The 27,345-nt window shown below is 47.6% G+C and overlaps 1 protein-coding gene across 2 annotated transcripts in view; it reads right to left on the bottom strand.

The window, feature by feature from the left end:
• Positions 1–23,878, bottom strand: part of cher (filamin A protein cher) — a 103,357-nt gene extending 79,479 nt beyond the window's left edge. Inside the window, exons 1-2 of one of the 2 annotated variants that reach the window (XM_077631673.1) lie at positions 23,665–23,878; positions 8,594–9,038 (exon numbers count right to left, since the gene is read on the bottom strand). In XM_077631673.1, the coding sequence (XP_077487799.1) occupies positions 8,594–8,939 (346 nt within the window). In that variant the 5' untranslated portion in view covers positions 8,940–9,038; positions 23,665–23,878. The remainder of the gene's footprint in view (positions 1–8,593; positions 9,039–23,664) is intronic. The other variant, XM_077631674.1, reaches the window with a different exon arrangement.
• Between the last annotated feature and the right edge of the window lie 3,467 nt (positions 23,879–27,345).

Below are 27,345 nucleotides of genomic sequence, written 5' to 3'. Positions count from 1 at the left end.
GAGAAGAACTTGCCGATGTATCTTGACAGGCATGTAAATCTCTTGACGGCAGCTTGACGTTGGGCAAGTTGGCGCGAGACCGTGTATGGAAAGCAGCCCGGGATAAACCAATCTTCTCTCCGTGCTTGTTTCCAACATGACCTAAATACATGTGCACACGCGCGCAGAACCCGGTGAGCTATCAGCGAGCCGCTGATGCAGGAATTATAAGCACGCGTTAACCACGCGTGTATATAAACCCAAGCAAACGCTTCATTAATAGTCCCCACAGGGGTGCGGCTCCTGACCGTACGTACGTACCTGCCAAACGCGACGAACCCAAGGGCAGCAACTACAAGCTTAGGCAGCTAGGCGAGCGAAATCAAAAACCAAATCCATCGCCCTCAACAGCGCCGGCCGCTTTCTCTCTTTCATCGTGCGTTGTCTTTCTCTTCTTTCGTTCGTTTCGCCACGGCGCGTTTCCTTGTTTCTTTTTTTTTTCTTTCTATCGCGGGCGACCCAGACAGTTCCGCTGGACGCCGCCGACGGTGAGTGAGTGGCCCTGGAGCTTTGTTTTGCTTTAAAGCTCTGGCCGCAGCCAGATAAAAAAAAAAAACGGCAGGCATGGTGATCCGTCCCTAGAGCGGCGAAGGACGAGCTTAGCGAGCGCGCCAAGCGCTTACAATACTCAGGCGTGGGTTTCGCGTCCGCTCTGTTCGCGGATGAGTCAAACGCGAACGCGCAGCTCTTGCCGTGACGCTGCTGCTGCCGCATACCGCGTTGCTCGGCGCGTCGGGTTGACGTAGCGATCGCCGTTCAGACTGCGCTGCGTGCGCATACCAGCCTCTGAGTCTGAATCGCGAGGCTGACGGGATGTTTTTTTTACTAAAGTGCGAGGAGCGGCACATTTGCGAGAAAAAAAAAAAATAAGCCAGCTCTTGCAGAATTATTCAGATACGGATAGAGAGGAAAGGGAGGGGTGAAAATGAGTCCCGAATGCGCGTACGGAATGAGGCTAAAATGAATCTCAGACCTATCCTGTATGCGTTCGCGGGGCACCGAAACTACAGGGGTGAAAGGGCGTGTCAAAGTTGGCGACCTCCGTTCGTACTCGTGCTTTCCGCGGTGTAACTACGGGTGCTTAGGGAAATTGTGTGCGCTTCGTAGCGTACGGTCATAAAACTCTGTGTACCGGGGTCCACGATCGTGGACAGTATGGTAAAATAACCATAGGCAGGTTACTTATAAACAGACAGGAAGGGATACATAGAAATCCCCGATGACGACACGGGTCAGCATTACGAGTACATACATTAGGCCGAGAAAGGGATATGGTATAGCACTGTACCCGCAGCGAAGGGAATACATTGTGGCTGCGCGCCGCATTTTGAACCTTCAGCCTGCAATAGATACGTAACATACGACACTGAAGTACCGGCATTTATCGTGAGGTAAATGAAATTCTGTAAAGGTTACAAAAAAAAAAAGATCACCCTGTATATCGCAATGGCGTGCTGCCGTCGTTATGCTACGCTGCCAGAACATGTCGCTTGCTCTGGCAGTGTGGGAAAACGCGGAAAAGCATAACGGTTCCCATGGAGTGAGAAGCATCCGACTTCCTCCACGTCCTGACACCCGACTCGCCGCTGCTACGATCCCGAAGGCGACGGCCGCAGAACACGGCGGAAATTCGCGCTCTCCAGTGGCCGGTGCCGAACGCAGCTCGAACAGCCACCACAGGACTCGGAAGACGCCGAGGGCTAGCTGTTGATAAATCTCTAGCATGAAGAGCAAGCTCGCCCTGCCTGCCCTCAAAAAAACATGTTTCAAGTTTCAAGAGAAAGCCAGCGAGGTCAGCAGAATGGTTTATGGTTTATGGGGTTTAACGTACCAAAGCGACTCAGGTTATGAGGGACGCCGTAGTGAAGGGCTCCGGAAATTTCGACCAACTGGGGTTCTTTAATATGCACGGACATCGCACAGAATTTCGCCTCCATCGAAATTCGACCACCGCGGCCGGGATCGAACCCGCGTCTTTCGGGTCAGCAGCCGAGCGCATTAACCACTGGACCATTTAGTAAGTCATTATCATAATAATCTGCCTGACTACACCCACTGCAGGGCAAAGGCCTCTCCCATGTCTCTCCAATTAACCCTGTCCTTTGCCAGCTGCATCCACCATTTGCCTGCAAACTTCTTAATCTCATCCCCCCACCTAACCTTCTGCTGCCCCCAGCTAGAGTAAGTGGCTACAGACATTCTTATCAGGGTGAGATGTCCTCCTTATCACCAATGTGCGCATCCTCCTCCATATCCTCCTCTGACATCCTCGTCTTCAGATACCTGTACTCCGGTTCCCTACCTGGATTCAAGTTTGTTTACCTAGAAGTCCAGAGGAGCGCGTAGAGCACAGGAGGGTAGAGTTTTTTGTGAACACTAATTTACCATGACGTGTCCCTCCGCCACTCGCTGAATTTGAATATGGTATGGTATGGTATGGTATGGTATGGTATGGTAAGGTATATGGTATGGTGTGGTGCAGCATGGTACGGTATGGTATTGCATATAGGGGGATTGACGTCCGAAAGTGACATGAGCTATGAGGGACGCCGTATAGTGGAGGGCTCCAGACTAATTTCCACCACGTAGGGTTATTAAACGTGCACTGACAGCGCACAGTACACGGGCATCTTGCGTTACGCCTCCACCGAAACGCGGCCGCCGCGCTCTGGATTGGACCCTCGTCCTGGGGCTCAGCTGCCAAGTGCACTAACCACTGAGCCAGCTTGGCGGGTCAAACGCTGAATTTAACGTTCCTTTAATTAAACGTTGCATGGGATATGAAAATACAAAAAAAAAACGCAGCAATTACCGAGCAGTAGAGCATTCATTTCATTGGATTTGACTGCTGGTACCTCCGGGAACCAGTTGTAACACCCCCCCCCCCCTCATTTTTTTTTCAAACGTTATAAGCGGCCTCTGGCGAGATACTCGGCCTTTCCAGGCGTTAAACTCTCCTAAAAATATGGTACACGTACGGTTTATCAGAAGCCGCACAAGGTGTGCTCTGGGATATGCGCAGGTATGAATACTTGGTTTCTCCCTTTGTGCGGGTCCCTGACCTTGCACTGCAAAAGGCAGACAAGCGGAGATGGCTTCTCGAGGGATATTTGCACTCGCATCCACCCTCCTGACACATGCTCCTCAGTCGGCCAAGGTTGAGCCCAGCGCGCGAGGGACGCTCTCAGTTCGAGCGTCACGGTTGGGCCCGCCCTGAAAACCTGGGGTTAAGTGCTCCTTGAAGTCGTGGAAGCTTTGAGACCTTTGAGGGCCCTGCTATCTCCTCTGAACAACTACAATGAGAACGAGGCAGATAAGTATGATGGTTCAAGACTGAAAACGGCGCGAAAAACGGGACAAGATAGAATTAACACACACAGCACCGTCACACAGCACCGGTACTGTGTGTGTTGCTTCTCTCTATCTTGTCCCGTTTTTCGCGCCGTTTTCAGTCTTGAATCATGAACCAACTGGCCCAACAATCCTCCCTTTTGAAGTATGATGGGTCTCATTTACAGGGCTAGGGGTTTAACGTGCGCTCTTAAAAGTGAGCGAGCGAATGAACGAATGAGTGAATGAATGAATGAAACTTCATTGGTTACGCCGTTCATCGTTTTTTTTTTCCCCATTGAGTATCGACAGAAATCGACCACTGCCACGCACTTAATCGAAGCACTGAAGATAATATTCTTTCTCCTGTTCTTTCTATAAATGAAAGAAAAAAAAAACGTGCATATCCACCGCTTCGCAAGTGACAGATGTACCACCGGAATACAAAGTTTTATATTCGCGTTGTGAAGCTACGCTGCTAAAGCTCAGCTTAAATATATACCGAGCACATTCGTGAGCCGTCGCACATCCAAGTGTTTTCACCTTTACCCGCTATGCTGTCGAGACAGTCCCGCATGGACGAGACGACGGTTTGAGCGGATGACATAAACGTGGGGGGCGGAAGAGAGGAGGGCGAATAAAGAGATAAAAAAAGCGCGCGTACGAACACGGCTGGTGCGCAGCGATACTAATGCCGACAGTGACGATGCGTGTTCCGGCTACGAACATGGGCGTAGTACACACCTTACCGTTATCTCAAACTCTGCCCCATATTCCCGCGCGACGCCAGTACAGCTCAACTTCAAACTGTTTATTTTTTTCGTTGACTGCCTTTCTTGGCACTGTTACACGAGCAGCCGTTTTGCTTATCTGCAGCAGCGCAGCGGAGGCCGTAGCTACCTAGAGCTCGAGCACGGCTTCAGACGTTATCACGAGGTGACGGCCAATCTCGGAGTGGAGTGTCGACGAAGTGATAATAACGTGTGTGTTGGCACGCTGCCTTGACTCGCGGACACCATTTTCGGGTTACGCTGGTTGAAATAACCACGGGGCTACCGATAAGAAGGCGTCAGCAACGACTGGAAGGACTTGGAACCCTTGCACAGGCAGGATCCGCCCAGAGGGCTATTTTCGCATTCGAATGGCAAGGGGCTCAAAGAAGCTGAAGGTACTCGGAAAAACTGTCATTCTCGAGGGAAACTAACGATTTCAAACCCCTTCGCATGGTCTGTGTCCTACGCTCTATACAGAAAGGAGTAAGAAGGGGAGTAAGCTGCCCTCTAGCGCACTCGCTAGGGGAAAACTTACTCCCCTTCTTAATCCCGTATAGGCGTATTCGTGCTTAGAGCGTATATAAAAAGCTTTACGCACTCTGCGGTAGTTAATTTTTTCATACACTTGCTGTCAGGTGTGTATTGCTGAGTGTGCTTCAGTCTATGTCGAGAGCTTATCTCCTGTCTTGAAATGAAAGATTTTTGATAGTTCACTTATTACCGTCATAGAATAGGTAGAAACTTAAGGAACGAATAGCAGGTGAAATAGGCGCTTTGAAGAAAAAAGCAAATGAACGCGAAAAGGCTGAGCAATACATGTTACAGCTAGCTTAGGCTGGACAGTTTCTGTAACTTTCAAGCTGCACGTCGCGCTGAAATAAATTGAAAAGGGAGAAGATATACAAGTACGAATACGTCTGTGCATGTTAAACAGCTTCAGACTAAGAAGTTTAAGGGAAATAACAGCTAGAAGAACAATACGAAGCTGTACCGACTTCGTAATGATGTGAGGGTCGGGCAGGAGAAAAATGAGATCATAATGCTCAGGTCAAGGACAGTATTCTGACTGTGTTGGCCTAAAGTAAAAAAATACTCAGTCAGAGCTTAATTTTGCTAAGGAATGCTTCAAGGAAGCTTGGATTCCCGGATCGCACGAGAGATAATCTAAATTTCGCATGTGGCTCGCACGCGGGTGTTAATAGAATTTTTCTTGACTGCATTGGGCATCGCCTCGTCGTAAGACGTAAGCTAGAACGCCGCAGATGAACACTGCAGCTGCGCTACTAACAAATGGTAACTAATGGTAACCGATATTTGCGTCCAAGAGCTGGCAGTGGCGATCAGAGGTTCGATAAGGCAGCAACAGTATTCTGAAACGTTATGTTAACCCTACTTACCGACAACGCTACACATGACGTCAGTCACCGGCAAACGCGATATTTGCCAAGATATACGGGATGTTGCGAAACGAGGTCGAAATCCATAAACTATATGCGCCTTGAATAAACTTTCGATGACCCTCTGCGCTGAAACCTCGCTCAGACAAGTCCTTTTACGGTCTCTGTTGGGTAACATCCCTTTCATCGACAGCATTTGAGCGTTCCGTATGTTGAAATGAACTAAAACAAAAAATTAAACGTTGACTGTGCCGAGGCTTTGCTGGGTTCCGTGAGGCAACCGATAGAAGCGAACCGAGTCCAACCTTCCAACCTGACTATTTGATCGACAAGTTGCGAAACTGTCGAGTTACTTTTTCGCACGCCATAAATAGTGAAACGTACGCTGTTGCGTGCAGTGTTTGTGCGTGATCCATGAATGGTAGAAGTGTGGAGCGCCGAAGTGAGACATCGTGCCCGTACCTGCCACGCATAGGAGCAGGCGAGTACACTGCACGCAACTACCTCTGCTAGAAACCGCGCCGAGCCGTACGAAACCCCCCGCTGTGTGGGGGAACTCCCTTCTACAGTGGCGTGAACAATAAGTTATATGCGACCGATGACGAAATACGCTCCAACGCCTCTAGAGCGTGCCACAATCCAACAGTGTGAAAGTGTGCTCTCTCTCTCTCTCCCTCCTCTTTTCTCGATTCGTGTTGCGAAAGACAGCTGAACGAAGACTTAGCGATAGCAAACTCAATTCACAATCAAACAGCGTGATTTAACATCAAAGTATAGTCGGAAGGTTCAGTGACAAGCACCCACTACAGTCGAGCTATGGTGACTCGGCGGTATATGAACAGACAACGTCTCAGCATAGTTATGAAAGGATTAAGTACTACCTTGTGGTATGTTGCTACACGTTCCGAACGTGTGTTGCGAGAAAGTAACAGGAATTCAAATGGCTCGCTGACTCATGAATAAAGCCGCATCGCTGACGTAACGCATGCAGTCTCGAGCCACCTGCTATCTCTGCGTCCACGCCGCTGCAAGAGCATGATCAGCACGTATGTGTTGCAGGCATCCGAACCACCTGTGGATACGACCAGCTGGTTCCCACCTTCCCCGCTGGGAATGTTGCGACAGCCTCACACCCTTGTGTCGACAGACTGGACTTGTTCGGGCTTAGAGCATCCCTTCACTTCTACATCTCAAAATGCATCTCCGTGATCTAAAAGTGATCACGAACGAATCATGCAGCACCGAATTCATACTTCTCTGGCTACCTTTAACTCTATGATATATCGCTAAAACTTATCGCATTATCTCTGAGCGTGTAACGGAAGCAATACCTGACAAGGTGCTAATGTTGATTGGGGCTTTGGGGCGCGCTCCGGTGAGGATATAAATTAAATAAATTGGAGCCAAACTGACGGGGAGCCTATATAAAGCATAGACAGACCCTAATAGACCTATGTACTATTCTACTGGAGACAAAATTCTCCAGGACGCGCGACTGATGAAATTGGCTTATACGTGCGAAGTGCGCTATTCTTCGGCTGATTACACTATCACACATTATAGAGTCGAAGGCCTAGTTTCATCTCCACGAGCGTAATCTGCAACCGCCGGCTGATAACAAAGCTATATGCTTTTGATGTCGATCGCGTGTCCTGGGCACTTTTGTCCCCGACAGTACATAGTAAAAGACAGACCTGAAAGGACCTAGAATGGATATAAAACGGATTCGCTCAGTGTATCAGAACTGCCACATGCTAGTAATGGAGTTACACTCCACTTACTACCTACAACGCAGTTAGATACCAGTAACAACTTCCAAAATAATTTATTTTTCAACAGCGTGAAGATTAGTACAAAGAACGTCGAAAGCGCAGCGGAAGGTCAAGTCACGGTCTAAAATTTGCCCCGCCGTCGCGAAACGCATTACTCTGTTTAGGCGAAATACGACCATCTTGAAGTATATCTCGCGGCCGTGTTGTGAAACTGGGCAATCCCCTGATAGCGCGTCAAAGTTGGACGGAGCGCAATGCACGTGCGCCACGGGAAAGCGCGGGCTTTTCAAGCGCGCGACCCCGCCCATGCAACCCCGGCAGCCCAAGATCGTGACTTCATTTCTCCGGTCGGCTCATTTATACGCACCGCCTCATTTAGGCGCAGCTGTTCGGTTGTCAGCGTGCAGCTCGTAATAGTCGCGGATACAACGGACAAGTCATGTCTGTGTCGCTGTTTAGCAGTACAGTATTAGCGCATGCGTGCCGTAAGTGGGGTTCGTGTTTGCCCATAGTCAAGTGCACGGGAAAGCCGAAATGTCAACCTTTGCCAACTTCAACATTTTTTTTTTTTACTGATCTTTCCGTAGCACGCAACGCTTGTTGGACAAGCATGTTGCGTCGCATCAGTCACCCGCTTCCCAGGTGTTACGCTAATCGATCTCCCATGTCACGGCCTTCTTAGCCTTCTACTTTTTCTGTTGTCAGGCGTCAACGACGGACAACATTCAAATTCAGGCGCGCTTATCAGTTGGTCACCAGCGTTTTTCCGGGAAAGATTACTAGCCCACTCCTTGAAAAATTATTTTCAAACTTGCCTCACATTAAAGACCTTTCAGTCGTAGTAAAAACATTGCTTATTTTATTCCACCCCTTACGCAACGACACTGTGATTGAAGTTTTCAAAAGGAACTCTTAAGTCGAGAGGAAATTGAACGCTAAGGATCGCCTTTTAAACCATTTCTCCGGGCAGTGTTATATCGATCAGGTCGCTCTGGTCAGGAATTAAATTGCGTTGTTTCAAGCAGGGAAACCATCGACGACATACTCTAGGCACACACTCACACACAAGCACGTAGCAGCATTGGAGCGCACCGATCCAACTCGTCACTTTTGACCACCAAGAAAGAGGGCCTGAAAAGGGGCGTGGTACCACGCGCATGCAGCCGGACCGATTCGAACCCGCTACCTTCACACACCAAGAGCGACGAGAAAGAGGCGTGGCCGCAGATGGACGCGCGCGCTCCCTAAACTCGTGCCAGGAAAGCAAGCAACCGGAACTCACCGATGTTGACCAGCTTGATGCCCTCGGCATTGGTGAGGAACTTGAGCGCGACGCACACGTTCTCGAGCTTCTGCGAGCGGAACGTCGGCCGCTTGTTGTGCTTGGGCAGCTGCTTTCCCGAGAGCACCTCGATGAGCGAGATGAGCCGCAGTCCATCGGCCAGATCCGTCTCCAGGGAGGCGATGGTCTTGTTCACCGTCTTGAGGTGCTCGTTGGCCCATCGGGTGAAGGTGTTCTGCTGGATGCGCTTCCAGACGGCGTCCTCGGCCAACTCGCGCTCCATTGCGTCCTCGTCGTCGTCAGCCCGCGAGGAGGCCACCACGCGACTGCCGCGCCGGTCTGCCATCGTGAAGCCGCTGCTCCTGCTCTCCGAGATGTCGTCACTTCCGTTCCCCGCTTACAGACGCGCTTCCCGCCGCGCTGCTTCGGCTCCTGCCTCTTCCTACTGCGAGAGCGTGGCGGGAAGGTGAGAAGAGGGAGGAGAGAGAAAGTGAGCAGTTATGTGAATGTGTATGCGAAGCAGGGGAGAAGAAAAAGAGAGAAGGTGTTGTTCGCAGCGGGACGCGCGCGTACGGAATTCCGCGCTGGCCGCGGCTGGCTGCTTGCTCGGTCGGTCGGTCAGGCGGCCAGCAGGCAGAGATGTAAAACATTCCTCGCCCCTCCCCCCTCCCCACTCCCTCCACATCCTCGGCGTGCGCTTCACTCCGCATCGCTCTCTGCGGATGCGGAGTGGAGGCTGGAGCGCCGCTTCCTATTTTGCTATGCCGCGCCGACGGATAAACAATCTGAGAATGAAGGGAAAAACGGAGAAAGGTACGCAGAGGAGGGATGCTGAAACAGAAGAAAGGAATGGGGGCTAGCTCTGGGCCAATTTCTTCTTCTTGTGACTATATTAACTGTACTGTTCTTTATATTTTTCTTTTTTCTACTACACTGCGATGATTAGCCTAACAGCATCGAATTAGCAAAGGCGATGAATAAAAAAAAAGAAGATAGTGCTACAAATATGAAAGGACAACTGCTAGCCACGCTCCAGTAGGCGCGTCTGGTCTCCTGAGCAGTGATTGGTGTAATATTTTTGCGACTTTCAGCATTCAATGGGCCTCACCGAATACTACGGCCGTATATTTTTCTCCCTTTTTGCGAGCTCTTTTGAAATACGTTGCCAGGGCAGAAATATGCTTTATTGCGAGACTGCTTGTATTTATCGACTCCCGTGTACATCGATAGAGCATCGATTCATGTCAGGGCTGAAAACCGCTCGTGGTCGTGCTCTTCATGAAGTGCTAATATCGCGTTCCAAGCTGCCTGTCACACCTTAATCTTTTTTATTATTAATTTGGAAGATTTATGAAGTCTTGCTTTACGTCAAAGAAGGCACTGCCAAAAAAAAAAGAGCCTAGGAGAGAGAGAGAGTAAAAAAACAATACGAGGAGGTTCTTGTCTGATTAAACCTTTACGTCATTCCTGCTTCTTCATTCCAGTTTAAATTCCACAGAAAGATTGATCAAAATATTGGGAAAAGCGAGTGATAAGCATGGCAGTTGAATGTATATGGCTTCCCAACTGGATCCTCTTTATCATGGTGGAAGAATAGGCTAACCTTCCAGCGTGATTTTTTTGTTGTATACGACTCTCTATGGGCAATGCATGCCCCACCAACTGTTCAAATCGCCTTCGAACTTGCCGACGCTCTCAAAGGCGTTCGCCATTGTATAACTTCGTAAACAAAATAATACCAATCCTGTCAAAAGACAAGTTAGGTTAGCATTGGATAACTCACCACTAGGAATGCGTTTCATCAGTTAGCCTTGCTCGGCTACATCGCTCACCCTTTTACTCTGTAATGCCCTCGCATTGAAAACGTCGCATAAAGCTTATGAGCTTTCGGCATTTCATCACTAATAGCCCGTTTGCTGTAGAAATTAAAAAAAAGAAAACTCTCGGGTGTTTATTAAGAACCACATTTTTTAAAATCATAACTAAATTTAGCTAATTTCGATAATTTTTCAATGCATAAGAATGATAAGACTGCGCGCAAATACGCATGCGCACAAATTCAAGAGCAACATTCAGAACTGCTTCATCTGCGATCTGCGAGTAGAATTGTTTTCTGAGACGCAAATAGGCTGCACGACTACCCGTGCAGTTTGTTTAAAACATGAATCAAAACAAATAAAAAAATTTAATAAACAAAATGCAAATTGGAACCACTTGTCGGAATTGAAAAATGAGCACTAGCGCAAAATAACACAAAGAACTCTATAAAGCAGGCTGATATATCTTCTGCACTTCTACACTCATATCGGTCGGGACGGATCTTTAACGTGGCCCGGATCGGTCAGCTGGTATCCTGCAGTCCGCCTTCGCCGATTTGGAATCGCCCTTACCATGCATACCGTAGCAATCCTAGGCGCACGTTTTCTTCGCATCTGATTTGAAGGTAGGTGAGAGGAAGGGTAACCTTTGCGATGAAGGTAATGAAGACTCCGATAACTTCATTCGTGCTGACGAGGGTGAGACATTTTATATAAAAGTAAAATCGTCGCTACCTAACTGAACACTTTTCAAAGCTTTCGAGATACGACAAAACCCATTACATTCATGTAAGGCGAAAAATAACTCTCTCTGCTTTCCACGTTCGTTATTTTGTAGCTATCAATCTGATGCAGTCAGTTTATCCACATTTTCAGTTTTTGCAGCCAACTGAGCGTGACTGCCGAAGGGTGTTGACTACAACTAGCAAGCAATGAAGCTAAGTAACGCAATTAAGTGACTGTTTACAAAGTTACTAGCCCGACGGATCACCTCACCGACTTCAGCTCACCGACCAGCTCACCCGCAAAGGTCCCGAATGTATGGAATATATACACCCATAAATTCTGGACAAGATCATTTTTGTTCCGCGTGGAATTGTTTATGAACGCACTATTTTCGCATATCATAAGATTGGAACATAACAATCAATATCTCCTCAGATGCTCTCATGAGACGCTTGTTGTTTTATTGCTATTTATTGTGAAAAACGCGCCTCATTCGTTTTTTATGGTAGTCTTATGTATAAACATCGAGCGCAGGACGAACTTTAAAAACAAGATTTTGCTACGCATCGGAAGGTTAGACAAATTTCGTCAACATATTCATAACAGCATATTAAATATTCCACAGTTGCCTCACATTTAAAAGCGATGTCCAAGATAACTGGACTCGAAATATTTTGCACTAATTGGTTCAGTTATCAAACCTGGCACAAAAAGAAAATATACATCCGTCACTAGTTCAAGCAAATAATTAATAGGGTACCATGCATGCCAAGCAGCTGATTAGCTAATCCTAAACTTAGCTAAAGAGCCGCCGCGGTGGCTGAGTGGTTATGGCGCTCGGCTGCTGGCCCGAAAGACGCGGGTTCAATCCCGGCCGCGGCAGTCGAATTTCGATGGAGGCAAAATTATAGAGGCCCGTGTACTGTGCGATGTCAGTGCACGTTAACGAACACCAGGTGGTCGAAATTTCCGGAGCCCTTCACTACGGCGTCACTCATAGCCTGAGTCGCTTTGGGACGTTAAACCCATATAAACCAAACCAAGAAACCAAACAAAACTTAGCTAATTAATCCCAAAGCTAATATCGCCGCGGTGGCTCAGTGGTTAGGGCGCTCGGCTACTGATCCGGAGTTCCCGGGTTCGAACCCGATCGCGGCGGCTGCGTTTCGATGGAAGCGAAACGCTAAGGCACCCGTGTGCTGTGTGATGTCAGTGCACTTTAAAGATCCCCAGGTGGCCGAAATTATTCCGGAGCCCTCCACTACGGCACCTCTTTCTTCCTTTCTTCTTTCACTCCCTCCCTTCTTCCTTCCCTTACGGCGCGGTTCAGGTGTCAGCCGATATGTGAGACAGGTACTGTGGCATTTCATTCCACCCCCAAAAAACAAAAACAATTTCCAAACTTTCAGCTAGCCAACCTCTTTTATTTTCTCTTACTTTCTCTCGCTCTTTCTCAGAGGAGCGGAGATGCAATGCGTATTCCAAGAGCAGAGATTACGCGGCCACCCATTTTCGGTGGCAAGGGTTTGCTCCCGCAGGAGACACGTGACGAGACGAAGACTCCGCGATCACTCGTGAAACGAACAAGCCTACCGGGCTTCGCGTAGGCGTGCGAACAATGCCCCTCGCTTGTGTGTCTGCTCAAGGCGTCCAGATCGGCCTCAGCTTGAACGCATGCCAACGACGCGCAATAAATACCGTGACCCATGGCACTGCCCTCGCCCGTCATACGAGCCTCGACCCACGTGTCTCGGTGCTCATAACTGAGCCCTTCAAGTTCACAGAGCCATTCGTATGCAAAGTCAGGGTGCCCGCTTCCTTAAAACAACTATGTGTGGCCTTGAACAAAAAGGACTGCTTTCCTAATTGTTAAAGGGGGCACTGAAGTTGGGCTGTATCCGTGAATCACCGCGTTCTGCGACAAAGAGACTGATTTAACTTAAAACGGTGCTTTTATAACGAAAGAGAAATGAAGCAGAGGTGTCGCCGCCACCGGCCATTCTCGCAAGCAATAGAGATGACGTAAATACAACGCAAACGCGGATCTCTAAGGCTAGGCTAAACATTCATTCACGGAGTCCTCTTCATTATTGACTTCAGGGGCGAAGTGGCGGTAAAAAACAAGTTTTAATTTGAAAACCAATTTTCGCGTCAATCAATTCGTCTTTACCTGTCTATCAAACATCAGCATAAACGTAAAGAGCCCAAGAATCGATTGTTGCTAGGAGCAAAAATTTCAATGGAGTTGTATTCAGTGTTTCTTTAAGTTGGTTTCTCCACTGTGCACCTAACCGGACTAATGGAGTCCCTCGCCCCGAAATCAGACAAGCACGAAATGCCGATTAACCACACTGGCGATTGTGAGGAGCGCGTGGTGACGTAAGAGAAACTACGAATACACCTTCTACGCCACAAAACGGAAGAATTGCGCGTGCATTACCGCTCCGAAAACTACCTTTCCACTTTTATGTGTTCGGGCAATATCGGGGTTAAGCTGGCATAACGATTCGCAAATTGACTATTGCAGTCTGTTCTGATGCAAACAAAGTAGTACGGGAGCGGCACCGTTCAAACCCATCTTGGAGTGTGGGCATATACTATCGTAATGCGTCTGTAGATTTACTACTTTAGTGTATAGTTTTCCAGGTAAAGAAGGCTAAAGAAAAATTCAAATTTTGAGTGTATGCCGGCTGCTAAAAGACTGAATAAAAATGTGGGAATTAAAGTGTCTCCTATGCTTTCCTCCTCCTTTTGGGGTGAGGAAGTGGCAAAAAAAAAAATTGTACGTCGCACTCATGCCCCGCTCCCTTCATAAGGCCCGTAAGAGTGACCAGTTCATTGCAGTCATGAGCCACGCTCATCTCAATGAAGTGACCGCGCAGGGCACACTCGCCAATGCTAATGCCAGCGCAGTTTACCCGAGAGACACTCCCTTGTACAGTTATTGGCGTAAGAAAAGAAAAAAAAACGCTGCAACGTGTACACACCAGAACTGATCTTTGACGTGAAGGTTGATTTGAATGCGACTACTGCGTAGTGAAAGTGCATTGGGAATCTGTGAAACACATACCCCCCGCTGGGGGTACCCTGAAAGGGTAACGAACTTCTTTATATTGGATCGTTATAGCGAACAACTTCGTTATAACGGGGTACTTTGTTATGGGGAAAATTTAATCGAATCTCATTTCGCTGTAGTATGGACTGCTGATGTATGTAACTGTAGCTGCCAGATAAATGTAGTGAATGTAATGAACGCTCCGTTGAAGCGCTTGGGCTGCGCACTAGACATGCGAGCGTGCGTTGCGTACAACTGCTGAGCACGGTGGCGCTGCTGCCGGAAGGCGGCCTCCCGTGCGGAAACCGGACCGCACTGGCTGCTTTCCAAGTCGCCTCCGTGTCCGCTTCTTTCCGCAACTCGCGGCTTCCTCCCGCGATATCGCGCCTGGGATCGGCAAGCCTTACGGAGCTCCTTGTGCGCACATCCATAACGACGAAGACGCCGCCAGAACATTTTGCACAATGGAGCTACCACGGAACAAGGCGGCGGCAAGCACGCATGACTTAGATAACAAGGCGGCGGGCTGTCTTATGTAATTGTCTTGCAAAAAACAAGAACAAAGCAGAGAATAGATAGACACAGGGGATGCCAACGAGAAACAGGAGTTGAATAGCTTGGAGGTGAGTCGTATGGTCATGCTCGGCGAAGGCTAGTGCACAGGCTGTATGCAAGCTTACGGTGCTGGACATCGGCGAATAAACCTGATTTCTTTTCATTGAGGGTGATTTGTTTGGGATTTAACGGTCAGTTGTGTAATTCACGCGCTCAGACCTAGAAACAATGCAAATGCAAACGCTTTATGAGGAAAGGAAACGTGCGGTAATTGCCGCAGTCTCAGTGGACGCCTGCATCGTGCCTGAAAGATGAATGTAGGAGTGAAAGAAGAAAGATAGAAAGAAGTGCCGTAGTCGAGGGCTCCGGATAATTTCGACCACCTGAGGTTCTTTAACTTGCACTGACGTCGCGCAGCACACGCACGCTTTTGCATTTCGCCTTCATCCAAATCCTGCCGCTACGGCCGAGGTTCTATCGCGTAACATTAGGATCATAACCACTGAGGACCTATTAGCATAAATCTAATTCCAGGCTGCATTCAAATACGGCGATGAAATATATTGTTCGCTAATATTGTGCTCAGTAAACGTTTACTGCAGTTGTGCAAATGAAAATAGCTTGGCGCGTTCTATCTACATAATATTTTCTGCTGCACACCAGGACCTTGTTTTTAACTTAAGCTTGCCTAAATAATGTTGTTATAGCTCAGTTTGTTTCAGCTGTACTAAGACGCCGAATACAGTCTCACTCCACACAGACTCGCAGATGCTATTTTAAAGAGTAAATGAATTACTAATTACCTCATATGGGCGCCGTATCTACGCCTGTCGGACTCAACCTGCTCACGAGCTCGACGCATCTGCATCAAGGACTTCTGGCAAGATATGTGATTATCCTGGCTGCGTGGCGACAATATGCTAACACGTTGTAAGCGCATAGGATCACCTCAATACTTATAAGTTACAGTCGCATCCGGATATATCGTACTTGGAGGGGGCCGCGAAATAGTTCGATATACCGATAATTTCTACTTATAAGAAATGGCAATAGATAGACTTATTTGTAAACTTCAAGCCAGAATACATTGCACCCACTCTAGTGAAGCGCTTCATGCAGCGACGTGCCGCCCGCTGGCGTGCTAGCAGCGCACCGCTCTCTATACGTGTTGCTAGGCCTAACTTGCTTCGCATCGAAGCCGCTGCGGTCAGTGATTTGAAAGTGGCCACTGCCTATCATCAGTTGTCTAATCGTGTTACAAGTACATTATAAAGAGAATAATCGCTCATCAAAATTAACGGCACAGTTTGCTTCCTCAACGCCTTCGGCGGCGGAACGTGCCACGCAAGGGCCGCCATAGACTTTATTTATTTAGTCAAAGTCAAAGTCTAAGTATCCTACTCAGACAACGCAGTTACAGTTGTCTAAGGGGCAGACCAAAGTGCAGATAAATGCTTGACCAAGAGTCTGCCCCCTTCTTACAGTTAGAACGGCTTCACCGCATGACAGCGATGTAGCGTGGAAATTGAGTGCGAGAGACCGAGGGCCACCCTCAAGCACACCCCACATTCACCTCGTCACACGGCTTCACAGCGCTAGCACTACCAGAAGGTGCCCAAGGTTGCGAAGCCAACCAGACTCCATGCGCGGAAACTGATCGAATAACTCAGGAGAAGCGCCATTTACAGGGGCGCGGCGCGCCGTTCGATATATAAAACGACCTGCAAAGTAGCAGTTTACTTTTAAACAGCATTTTCAAGGGGATAATATGCGTGTTCGTTATAGCCAATAATTCGAAATATCCGGGTTCGATATATCCAGGTTGGGCTATATATGCATCTTGTGCTCCTGTAGCGGTCCGCGCTGGAATCTCTAAGTCAGTATGCATTTCAGCTACATTTGTGGGTACTTGAAATTTGTTTTATTGATCACATATGATCGAAAAGCATTTAGGCAACAGTTCGAGATGCTGGCACATGTGCTCGCGTGTACTTTCTTGCGATGTATCTTTACCATAGCGGGCTAAGGCGTTTCTTTCCCGATAACAGGTTGAAGGGTTCACTTCCCGGCAGCGGCGACTGAATTTTTGTGGAGACAACACGCAGATGCGTCCATGTAGAATGATTACAGTGCATTCCCTCGCCGTTAATTTACAGCTGGCGCGTAAGAAACAGTTGCTCGTTTCAAGACTAGTACCGTCTCCGCCTAGATGGAAGTTTTCATCACCGTGTGTGCAGTTCATTGTATTACAGCATCCTCACGCAAATATACACGGGCGGGTTAATGCTTTAGGTCGCCATATCTTACCAACCGAGCGGAGCTGCCTACCCCCATCACTAACCACGCCTGCATGAGTTGAGGAGGAAGAGGAGTAGCCCTATTTCTAATCGCTATCTTCGGTGTTAATTAAGCTAGCTTCGCTTAATTAGGTTTTATCGCGATGTGGTGACGAATGACGAAATACAGGTCGCTCGTGCGCTTTTCCTAGCATCAGCAAATGCCATTTCATGGTCCCTTTAATGCTGCAAGTTGTGCTGCAGCGAAATCAACCTGAGCTCTCTTTGAACAACATTATGGGCCGCTATGCGACTTATGCGTGCGGGTTTAGGATAAAGGCTGCTAAGTTCTCCATCGCGGAACCACGCACAAAAGTTTGTTTTGTTTCATTCAAAATGTGAGTCGCTGCAGATGACATGTTTATTCTACAAGCCTAGTTTCTGTCCCGTTTTTACCGCTTCAAAAATTTTTTTTCTGACTATTTTACCCCGTGTAATGAACGCACGGCTGAAATGTTCAGAAATTCTCTCGAATAAAAAGGTGTGCCTATTATGCAAGTAAATACGGTACTCATCTACGCCTCCCTTCTCAACTCTCCTTTTTTTTATTGTACGCATACATTCAAGAGCTTCCACGCCAAACTTTCGCGGGAACACTTTTGGCGAGCGTACTGCAGTCCCTTGGATAAGAATAAAGACCACCCATCCCTTTACGAGCGTACACTGCCTGCATGATCCCATAGACAGGAAGCTAGGTTATCCATTTGTTATCCTTGTTATGCTTGGAAGAAGAGCCAGACGAAGAAGAGAAAGACGTAGTATAGGAAGGAGAACAAGATAGCCTAGTTTAAATATGTGGCTTCTATAGGTAGTCGGTGGAAATCCATTTGTGCAGCTTTTCTGCGTGGCCTTTGTGTTCTGATAAGAAGCACCCTTGCAAGGGTGAGTGGTCGCCTAGCTGACGTTTTTAAAGCAGAAAGGCGCGTAACGCAATAGTGAAGAAAGTCACCCAACGTGGGCATTGTGCTGCGTTCTTCCTGAATGCGGAAGCCTCTGTATGCTTGGCTTGCCAGAAATAGTTTTTGTTCGACGGCGCGCATGTGAAGGATCACACAAGCGGGCGCAGTTGTCATAAGTGGTGAACGCTTAGCTCACCATTTGTGAAATGGTGCAACGAGAAGGTAAAGAATGCAACAGCACCACTTAAACTCTGCGCCTAAAAAAAAATGCGGAAACTGTGCGTTCAACAGTTTAAGTAATTGGCACAGTCTTTTGGAACGGGGGAAGTCTGATTTCGGTTGATTTATGTGAACCTGGACAAAAAATAAATTCTGCACGTCAATATGTTAAAACACTGCAGTATCTCCGTCGCGCATTGCGCGATAAACGACCACCAGGAAAAGGAATCTTGTACAAAGGTTATGCGTGCTCTCACACTGTTCGCTTGACACGGAAGAAAACAGGCAGGATGGGATGCTTTGGTTTATGGGGGTTTAACGTCCCAAAGCGACTCAGGCTATGAGAGACGCCGTAGTGAAGGGCTCCGGAAATTTCGACCACCTGGGGTTCTTTAACGTGCACTGACATCGCACAGTACACGGGTCTCTAGAACTTCGCCTCCATCGAAATTCGACCGCCGCGGCCGCGGCCAGCAGCCGAGCGCCATAACCACTCGGCCACCGCGGTGGCCCAGGGTGGGATGGGGAGTCTTTCCGCACCCGCCTTATAGCCTTAATCTGGCTGCTTCGAACTTCCATCAGTTGCGACATTCGAAGGGCAAAATGCGAGGTCTAGAATAGGGGACACCAAAGGCGATCCGTGTAGCAGTGCGTCATGGTCTTTACAAGACTAGAACAGAGACCTACTGGAGGGGGTATCTTCAACATCTCGGTTGGTGGCAAAAGTATGTGCAGAGAAATGCTAATTATTTTGCAAAATGAACAAAATGGTTCGAGAATAAACTGATAACGTTTCATTTTTAGTAATGCAGCGTAATCATTTGCAAAAAATTCATGCTCATTATTAGCAGCATGACCGTAAATAAAAAAAAAATTAGGGGTAACTTAGGCTCCGCGTTAACAGTATGACGCGGTAGCGTAATGGGTTAATTTACATATATGCAGAAGGTCATTATCAACATTCATAGATTCGTGGGAGTCTTCATACCCCTCCTGGCTCATTGGTGCAGCGGTTAAGCGATGCTGCGCCAATGCCCTGCGATGACACGTGCTCCCAGCGGTGGGCCTTGTGCGGCCCAGAATGTTCTTCCCGAGCGACCAGTCATTAATTTAACTGCCACCTGCCACGGTGGGCAGTTTGCTCATTACCCGGTGGACAGGTTGATATGACGCCGCAAGGTCACGTGACCTAGGTGGCCCACCTCCCTCCTAGGTTGCTCTCTGAGGACCACCTGCCAGAGTCATGCCCATGGTTTTTCACTCACAACGCCGACAACGTCGACGCAGGGTTTTCTGATGAACAAGGTCTTTAACGCTATCGCATTAAAAAAAATCACACAAAAAAGGAGGGGGATGTAAGAGAGGTGTAAGTAGGGCTGGATGAGCTATGCGACAGTATGAAGCAAGCAATGACAACATTGAAACACTAACATACTTGACAGCGGCTTGCGCAACCGTTTCCTGCTCCTCTGCGCTATTTACAAACGCTGGTTTTCTTCACGACCTACACATGGCGGCGGCAGCGCTCGCAGCCCCGGAATTCCTTCGTGCGTATGTCATTGTTACTGAGTCCAACTGGAGCTCGAGGCCGAGATGACTTCAAGGGATGCCATTTAACGTCACTCTGCCTTTCCACTCGAAAGTGTCCTTCTTCCTAACTGGCCTTTTATCTTCACTGCGAAGCTGGCAGGCTCTGCCAACCTCCGCTCCCAAGCACAACTCCAACCTCAGTGCAGAGTGCCTCATCCCGCGATAAGCCGCGTCCCCCTGGGCGCTATTTTCTGCGCCACTACTCTGCCTGCGAACAGCCTGGAGAGCCTCCTTTGCCGGGTCGTTGCACGGTCTTCCGCCCTTGCCAGTGGCGTGGCGTTGGATCGCGACAGCAGGCTTGGCTTGGAAGCCGGCTGGATTTGTCTTGGCAGACGTACGCAACGATAAAACGGGCTGCACGCAATGAAGATCACGGGTTGTAGTAATACAAATGCTGCAACGAGACCATAGCTGTTCCCTCACTTATTCCCGTAAGTTAAGGTAAAACTGTGGATTTTTTTTCGAATAACTGCGTTTTGCACAAACATGTTCAACAATATTCTCGGACAAAATTTTCGAATATTGAAAAACTGTAAGGTACTGTTATGGAAATATTGAAAGTAATGGTCCATTCTTCCTACGCGTAGCAAAATCTTTCTTTTAAAGTTTTTTCATCGTCCGCATCGAGCAGTTAAGACTGCCATAGAAAACCAATGGGGAACGCTTTTTAGGGTAGCAGAAAAGTTAATAGCAACAAAAAAATGCACGCCTGCTGACAGGAGATCTGCGCATATATTGATTGTCACAGTGTAATCTTACAATATATGAAAAAATTGCGTTCATAAACCCTTTCCCGCTCTAGAATACGTTTCTCCAGAATTGTGTACGATGTACTGTAGCCCGCTCTGGTATCGTAAGTCTGAACGATTTTTTAATTATTATTTTAAAGAGACGAGGGAGCACAACCTAGAGCGTCATAAGGCACGCGATTAAAACAGCATGAAATATTCATCAGATGAGCTATATTGAACGTAACTTTATCTCTTTGAACCAAAGTTCGAAGTTATCTTTCTCTTTATTTCGAGATGAATCTGAGTGTTATGTCATAGATTTTTGGTGAACTGCAATCTGCGATACTTTTTATTAAATTCTAGCACTGTAGGATGAGCTACAGGTCAAGAAATTTAATTACTAGTTACTTTATATTCTAGCTATTCTTCCCGTGCCTAACGTGCAAATGAAACTTGACACACGGGCTTGAACACATAGGATAAGCTTTTATTTCATGAGTTCACCAGATAAAAAGTGCACGTTGATGTAGCACCTGTGCATGACTCACAACGGACAGAGACGCAAGACCCATTCGTGTCCATTGCCTGTCTGCGCAGAGACTGCCAGCGTTTCCTGTGCAATAAAATTTACGGTGCACAGTACAGTTAATTTGGCTGCACATGACTAACCATGGATTGCTTACACACTGAGCGGCGCATTTTTGTTCTATGATGGCTAATCTAGGAGTTCGTCAGAAATGACAGCAAGAAATACGCGAACACATCTTCGCAAATTTTCTGCTAGCTCGAGTCAGAGAAACCGAGGCTAATAAAAAAAAACATAATAAGGCACGACGACGTTCATTAGTGTCGCAAACAAAATCTCATAATTGAAGTTCACTTTCATTACGTCACAAATGAGAAAGAAGTATAGGAAAAGGAAGACGTAGAGGTTAGTAAGCAGGCAAAACTCTGTTGGGAAGAGGGGGCTTAGGAAAGCGAACGAATAAGAGGGGCGAACGGTGAAAAAAAAATAAAGAGAATAAAGCGCAGCGGATTGAAAACAATCTCTCATAAAAAAGACAATATAAGAGAAACAGGTATTGTCCCAGCATAGGCCGCCACTCAAGCCTACTACGTTCAAACACCGAAGAAGTGCTCGAAGTTTCAGATAGCGTTTCATCTCAGACGAGTCTTGTTGCACTCTTGGGTTCGGAAGAGAAAATATACGTACTTAGAAAGTGAACGAAACGATGTACCAAACCTCTGCACTAACAACTGACAGTTATAATGGATCATCCCAGCCGATTTCAACATACCGCACATGTTAAAGCTGTCAATTGTTAGCCCCACATTGTACTGCGTCGTTCCCTTCCAGTTGCAATGCATGCTGGCACCCGAATGCAAAGCGGCTGCTTTGTTCATGCAAGCTCAGGTTTCAAAGTGTAATTTAAGATCGGTGAGCTCATGCTAAAACTAGACGGCTTCGGCAGCACGGCAGCCAAAAATTCTTCCCGTCGTGGGCGGTATCTTAAGTTGTGTCTCGCTTTTCGGAGAGCAGCAGGTGTCAGCAGGGCAGTGTAAAGCTTTCTTTATTTTGTAGTTATAAAGTGCATCAATTTTTGTACACTATATAAAAAAATTTTAGTTTTTACGAAAGATGTGGAGTTAAGGTGTCGGCAGATTCCAGAGATGTGTGCGAGCAAAAGAGAATGTAGCGGCAGAACGAAGTATCCAGTTTTACCCCCTTATTACGTCCATAGGCACGGAGGTTCATTGACATGAAAATGGCGACAGTTTGTCACTTAAGCTGTAAGTAACGAAGCTAAAATAAAACAAGATGGGAGCCCAAAGAGTCTGTAATTTCACCAGAACTGCTCTCTTGTGAAAATTCCGAAAGAAGGCCTAGATAGGCGAGCTGCCCAATGTGGAAACATGTGCACTTGAAATTCCAGTGCCATTTTCTGCTTGTGGACTAGTGCAAGCAGCCATCTGAAACCAGGTGTCACGCCATTTTTGACTCAACATGCAAAATAATTCGCTTGTCGGCTACTTCTCGGCAAGAATAGGTTTTATCATGACGCACAGAAAAGATTGTCACGATCAGGTGATCATAAAGAGCCTTATTTCAACGGGAATCGGACACTGACAGCAACATGTACAAGCGATTAGGGAGTGGAAACTAAGAACTGATGTCATTTAAGACAAGGCAAAAAAAAAAGCAACAAGAAGGCTATGATATTTCTAAAGAAACAGTCATCGCAGAGAGAGCAAAAAAAATATACAGATAAAAAACTGGATTTGCTTCTTGATCCTTGGTTACCATAAACCACTCATGCTTTCGTTTTCCAGAAGACAAGTTGCCAGAATAACTCTTTTGGAAAGTAAGCGTCGCAGACAAGCGCGAGCATTATGCGCGGTGTTAGTGCGCGGGAGACGCCCTGTTTGTTTGCATATATTTAAGGAACGGTATACACGCCACCCGTCGAAGGTGCTTGCGCGCTCTGAATCCGCTTTCATAACGAGTGCACTTTGTGACGTCGGCTTTAGAGACCACCCCGGCGTTAAAGAAAAACGAAGACCTAAATAGACTTTTCTTTACGTAGTATATGCTGTACAGTCTGAATTATTAGTCGTTAAGCCTCCATACTTGCTAGCCGCCGCTTAGAAAACAAAAATAAATCTTTACACTTCCTACATTATGACAAATGCCCTATTCATAGCCAAACTATCCCTACTCACAAGAAAGAGAGGCCGTAAAAATAACAGTATTCCTGGGTAGGGTCGGTGCGTGGATGGCGGGAGCCCTGACAGGAGTCACGATGGTTAATCGTGATTGGATAGCACAAGCATTTCGGCTGATCGTTAGCCGTCATTACTAACTAACTTGTTCCTGAATCTGACCCTGAATTCCTCCGGACCACTTGGCCACAGCGGCACGTTACACTTTGGAACTTCCCTATAAGGAGCCTACGTTGCAGCCTTCACAACTCGCCACCAACCGACAGTGCCGTAACAGATCGAGTCACGAGAAAGTAGAGTCGCGGCAGCTTTGAACTCCGCATCTGTCAGTGAAAAGGAAACGCCTTCATCGATGAGGGCGGGGGCAGCGCAACCTCGAACCCGGACTCAAAAGCCGAGACACATGGAGTGAGTCCTCTCACCTGCTGCGTCCGATCGCAAGGCCAAGGGAGTCCCTGTCGTGCACTTGGACGACGCAACAACTCCTCCCGCTGCCGATGAGAAGCCGAGCGGAGATCCGGCGTGAGCACCGATTGAACAGCGTTTTTTGAGCTCGCGCGCGCGTATAGTTAACGCTTGTCCCGAGGCGTCGTGCCGCGTCGGCTTTTCCCTGCCACCAGTGCAGACCGTGCAGGCGGCGCTGCAGTGACGACAACAGCAGCGCGCTCGCGTCGTACCCCCCCTCCCACTCTCGCGGCGAGAGCTCTAAGAATAGCGGTCGCGTCCGAGTCTCGCCCGGCGGGCTCCTTTCCTCCCCCGCCGGTGGAGCCTAATTTGGCCCGACCGAACTTGAGAACCAGACGTCGCCGTCGTCAGCGAGTCCAGGGGACACCGGTGGCCGAAGCAGCCTGTGCTGGCGTAGCCGCTATGCCCTGGCTGGCGCTACGTTCCCCCACACAGCGCTGTCTCTGCGTGGCTTAAGGGCGACGCTTACGCCAGACTGTACCCTGCTGTCGCGATGCCACGTAGGAGCCGTTACTGTCCGGGGCAAAACCGCAGAGACAGCGCCGTGACAGCGAAGGGGAACCCGTGCGGGGAGCGAAGCTTCTTCTCTTTCCCTTTCCTCAAGTTTTGGTCCGTGTGTCCCGATCTGTCCTTCCCCCCTTACCCTTTCTCTCTCGATGGCCCTGTCTCCGCAGTGTCTCCTCAGGAGACCGCAGAGAGAGAGAGATGGAAGGCAAGCACCGCGATTCTGCAGGGATACGCGTCAACGATGCGACGACGACTGTCGTCGACTGGCTGGGGTTCACTGCTCGAACCTTCTGGAAAATGAGCGAAGAAGCAGTTGAAGGAGGAGGGGAGATGGGTTAAGAGGGGGGGAGGCTAAGGCAACGTCTTGAAGGAGCTTGGCGAAGAGATGGCCTGCTGATACACAAACACAAGCGGGATGTTATTACGGCGTTGCGCCGACGTGTGTTTCCAGGCTCATTCAATAGATGGCGCGTTTCGTTATGTACTGATAACCATCAACGTCTTCATTGTTTTTGTTTCTCTTAATTGTCTCGCTACGCACCCTAATGATCACTATGCTCACGTGCGGGATCAGTACCGTGCAAAAAACAGTCATAGTGTGCCTAACAGGCGCAAAATTGCTTGCGTCCCCCTGCCGTATTAGAGTAAAATGCCGGCAGATGGCGCTGCGTTTTGTGGCGCTGCCTTGACGGAGAAAGCACAAACCGCAACCGCACGTGAAGAAAGATGTTCACGAAAAACAGACGCTCGACAAAGCATTGCTACGCAAACAAACATTAACCGATGTATTACAGGCCTCCCTATAGCTGGCGCTTGCGTCGAAAGACGGGATTATTCTCGTAGCAAAAACCCTGTTACCTGCGCCATCCTAAACACAGTGCTTGACAGAACTGCGCGGGCCATACTTGATGACCGCGATTTTTTCTGACTTCAAGCTACAGGATGGATGGTGATCCTTCCACCATAAACTGATATTTTTTTTTAACATGCGAGAACGTTTTGAACATGATTTTAAAGGAAGAGCATTGCCGCGAACTCTTTGAAGAGATTCAGACTTGGAATGCTTCTGAATAAAAGTGGCGGAAAGATGACTTCCTCAGTGTTCTTTACGCAACAAAACGGGCCAAGTGACCTATGTGAGCCAACTGCAAGCTCTTAAAATCGTTCCGCATTGTTTTCGTAGACTCAAGTCCAGCTTTCTTGCACGTCGTTTGTAATTGTGACACAGCTTTGGAATATTTAGTGTAAGATTCTAGTGCGAAAACTAGTGCCGATGTAAAATACACAACACTTCAGTGCTGGAGGTATGGTGTCTTATTTCGCCTACATCAAATTAGTGGAGAGCAGGGACTCCAGAACTTTTTTTAGAGTGTGTGTGTGTGTGGGGGGGGGGGGGGAGTGCAGCTGAGTTTTTAGTTGTTTTTTTGTTTATATTTTCCTACTTCGCTGTTCAAAAGTGTATTTGTAATGCATATAAAACTTGAAATGGACAAATATATATATATATATATATATATATATATATATATATATATATATGTATATATATATATATATATATATATATATATATATATATATATATATATATATATATATATATATATATATATATATATATATATATATATATATATATATATATATATATATATATATATATATATATATATACACACACACGTGAGGAGTGATCAATTGCGTTAAAGAAATTTTTCCATACTCTTTCAATGCTAGTAATCATTCTCATGAAAAGATCTCAGTCAATTAACAATTTCTGTTGGGACATGATTGGCTTAGGTGGCTGAAATTAAATGTTTTAAGGCTGGCTAAGAAGCCAACGAGCTCAGCCCCACTCTGCTTTACATTTGTAACGTCCTAAAATTGAAGCGTTTCTTAGGGATCTGATTTTAGTGCAAGAAGTTAGAGACTTGGGGGTGGGGGGTTGGGGGGAGGGGCCCCCAACCCCCCCCCCACTTCCCCCTCTGGAAAAATGCCCCCTCTGGAAAAATGTTGGGGGGAAACCCCCTCCCCCCCCCCCCCCCCCCCCCCCTGTTCCGGAGGCCTTGGTGGAGAGCACACATAAGTGCAATGCTGCTCACAAGCTATGTGAAGAGGACACCGCCTAGAAATAGGACTGCAGGACGTTGGGATTTGCACACTATAACACACCGTTCTTTGGATAAGAACGATTTAAATTGATCGTCGCTTCACAAACACAGCTTAAAACTGGAAATTTCCTAGAAAAATCTGCCTTGCTTATGAATTTCTGCTCGGCCGCCACCATATCGCAGTGACTCATTTGCCAGCACCGGTGCAAAAACAGTGTGCGAACATCGGCCTTTGGTGTTCAGCCAGCACCTCTCTCTATTCCTTTCCACTTCTTTTTTCTTTTTTCTCTTTCACTCTTATTTCTCCACCCGTGCAGAATCTGTCCCTGCAGCGTGTGTCAGATTTAGCGTGATCGCGGAGGTGCGTTCAATCTCGCCAGCCAAAACAGCGCGAGCCCCACGCCAGCTGCGACTCGCCTCGGAAGATAGCGGCGGCAACGCGCCTCTTTGCGGGAAAGGCGGTGGCGAGGGTTCGTTCCCTTGCTCGCGCGGTGGGGGAGGCTCGTTTATATTTTGACTCTGGCCTCCCGGCGTGTTCTTTATGGCTGGGAGCGTCCGTGTTATGTGTATTCCATCGTCCCCAACCCACGAGCCTTCCGTTGCTTCTGAAGCCCTTTCTTTTTGCTGCTACACTTGCAGCGTAAACTGCAGTGCATTCCTGGACCCAGTTGCAGAAACAAGCGAGACCGCCTTATTTTAAAAAGCGCGATATGGTTGGCTGGCTGTAAACAGAGTTTTTTTCTGGAAGAGCCGCTTTTCGCTTGTCTAAGGCACCGTATATGTTCGGTCGTTCCTTCTTCGTTTATTTAATTCTAGCCATGCAAACTATGCGTCCTGAGCCTTACTTAACCTTAACATTGAATGAGCATGTTTATACTTTTGCGCGCAAGCAGGCTATTGAGAGCGTAAACGCCTATTTTAAGAAGCGGCATTCAAGAAATGTTTTCAATTTCAATAGCCTAGCCTTGCGTATATCCATCATTCTCCATCATGCTTATCCATCTGTCTGAGCAGCTTTGA

The sequence above is a fragment of the Amblyomma americanum genome, chromosome 7 (assembly GCF_052857255.1).
Source record: "Amblyomma americanum isolate KBUSLIRL-KWMA chromosome 7, ASM5285725v1, whole genome shotgun sequence".
NCBI classification, from domain to species: Eukaryota; Metazoa; Arthropoda; class Arachnida; order Ixodida; family Ixodidae; genus Amblyomma; species Amblyomma americanum.
Note: the sequence above shows the minus strand (reverse complement) of the source record. Positions and strands in the feature narration are given on the sequence as shown.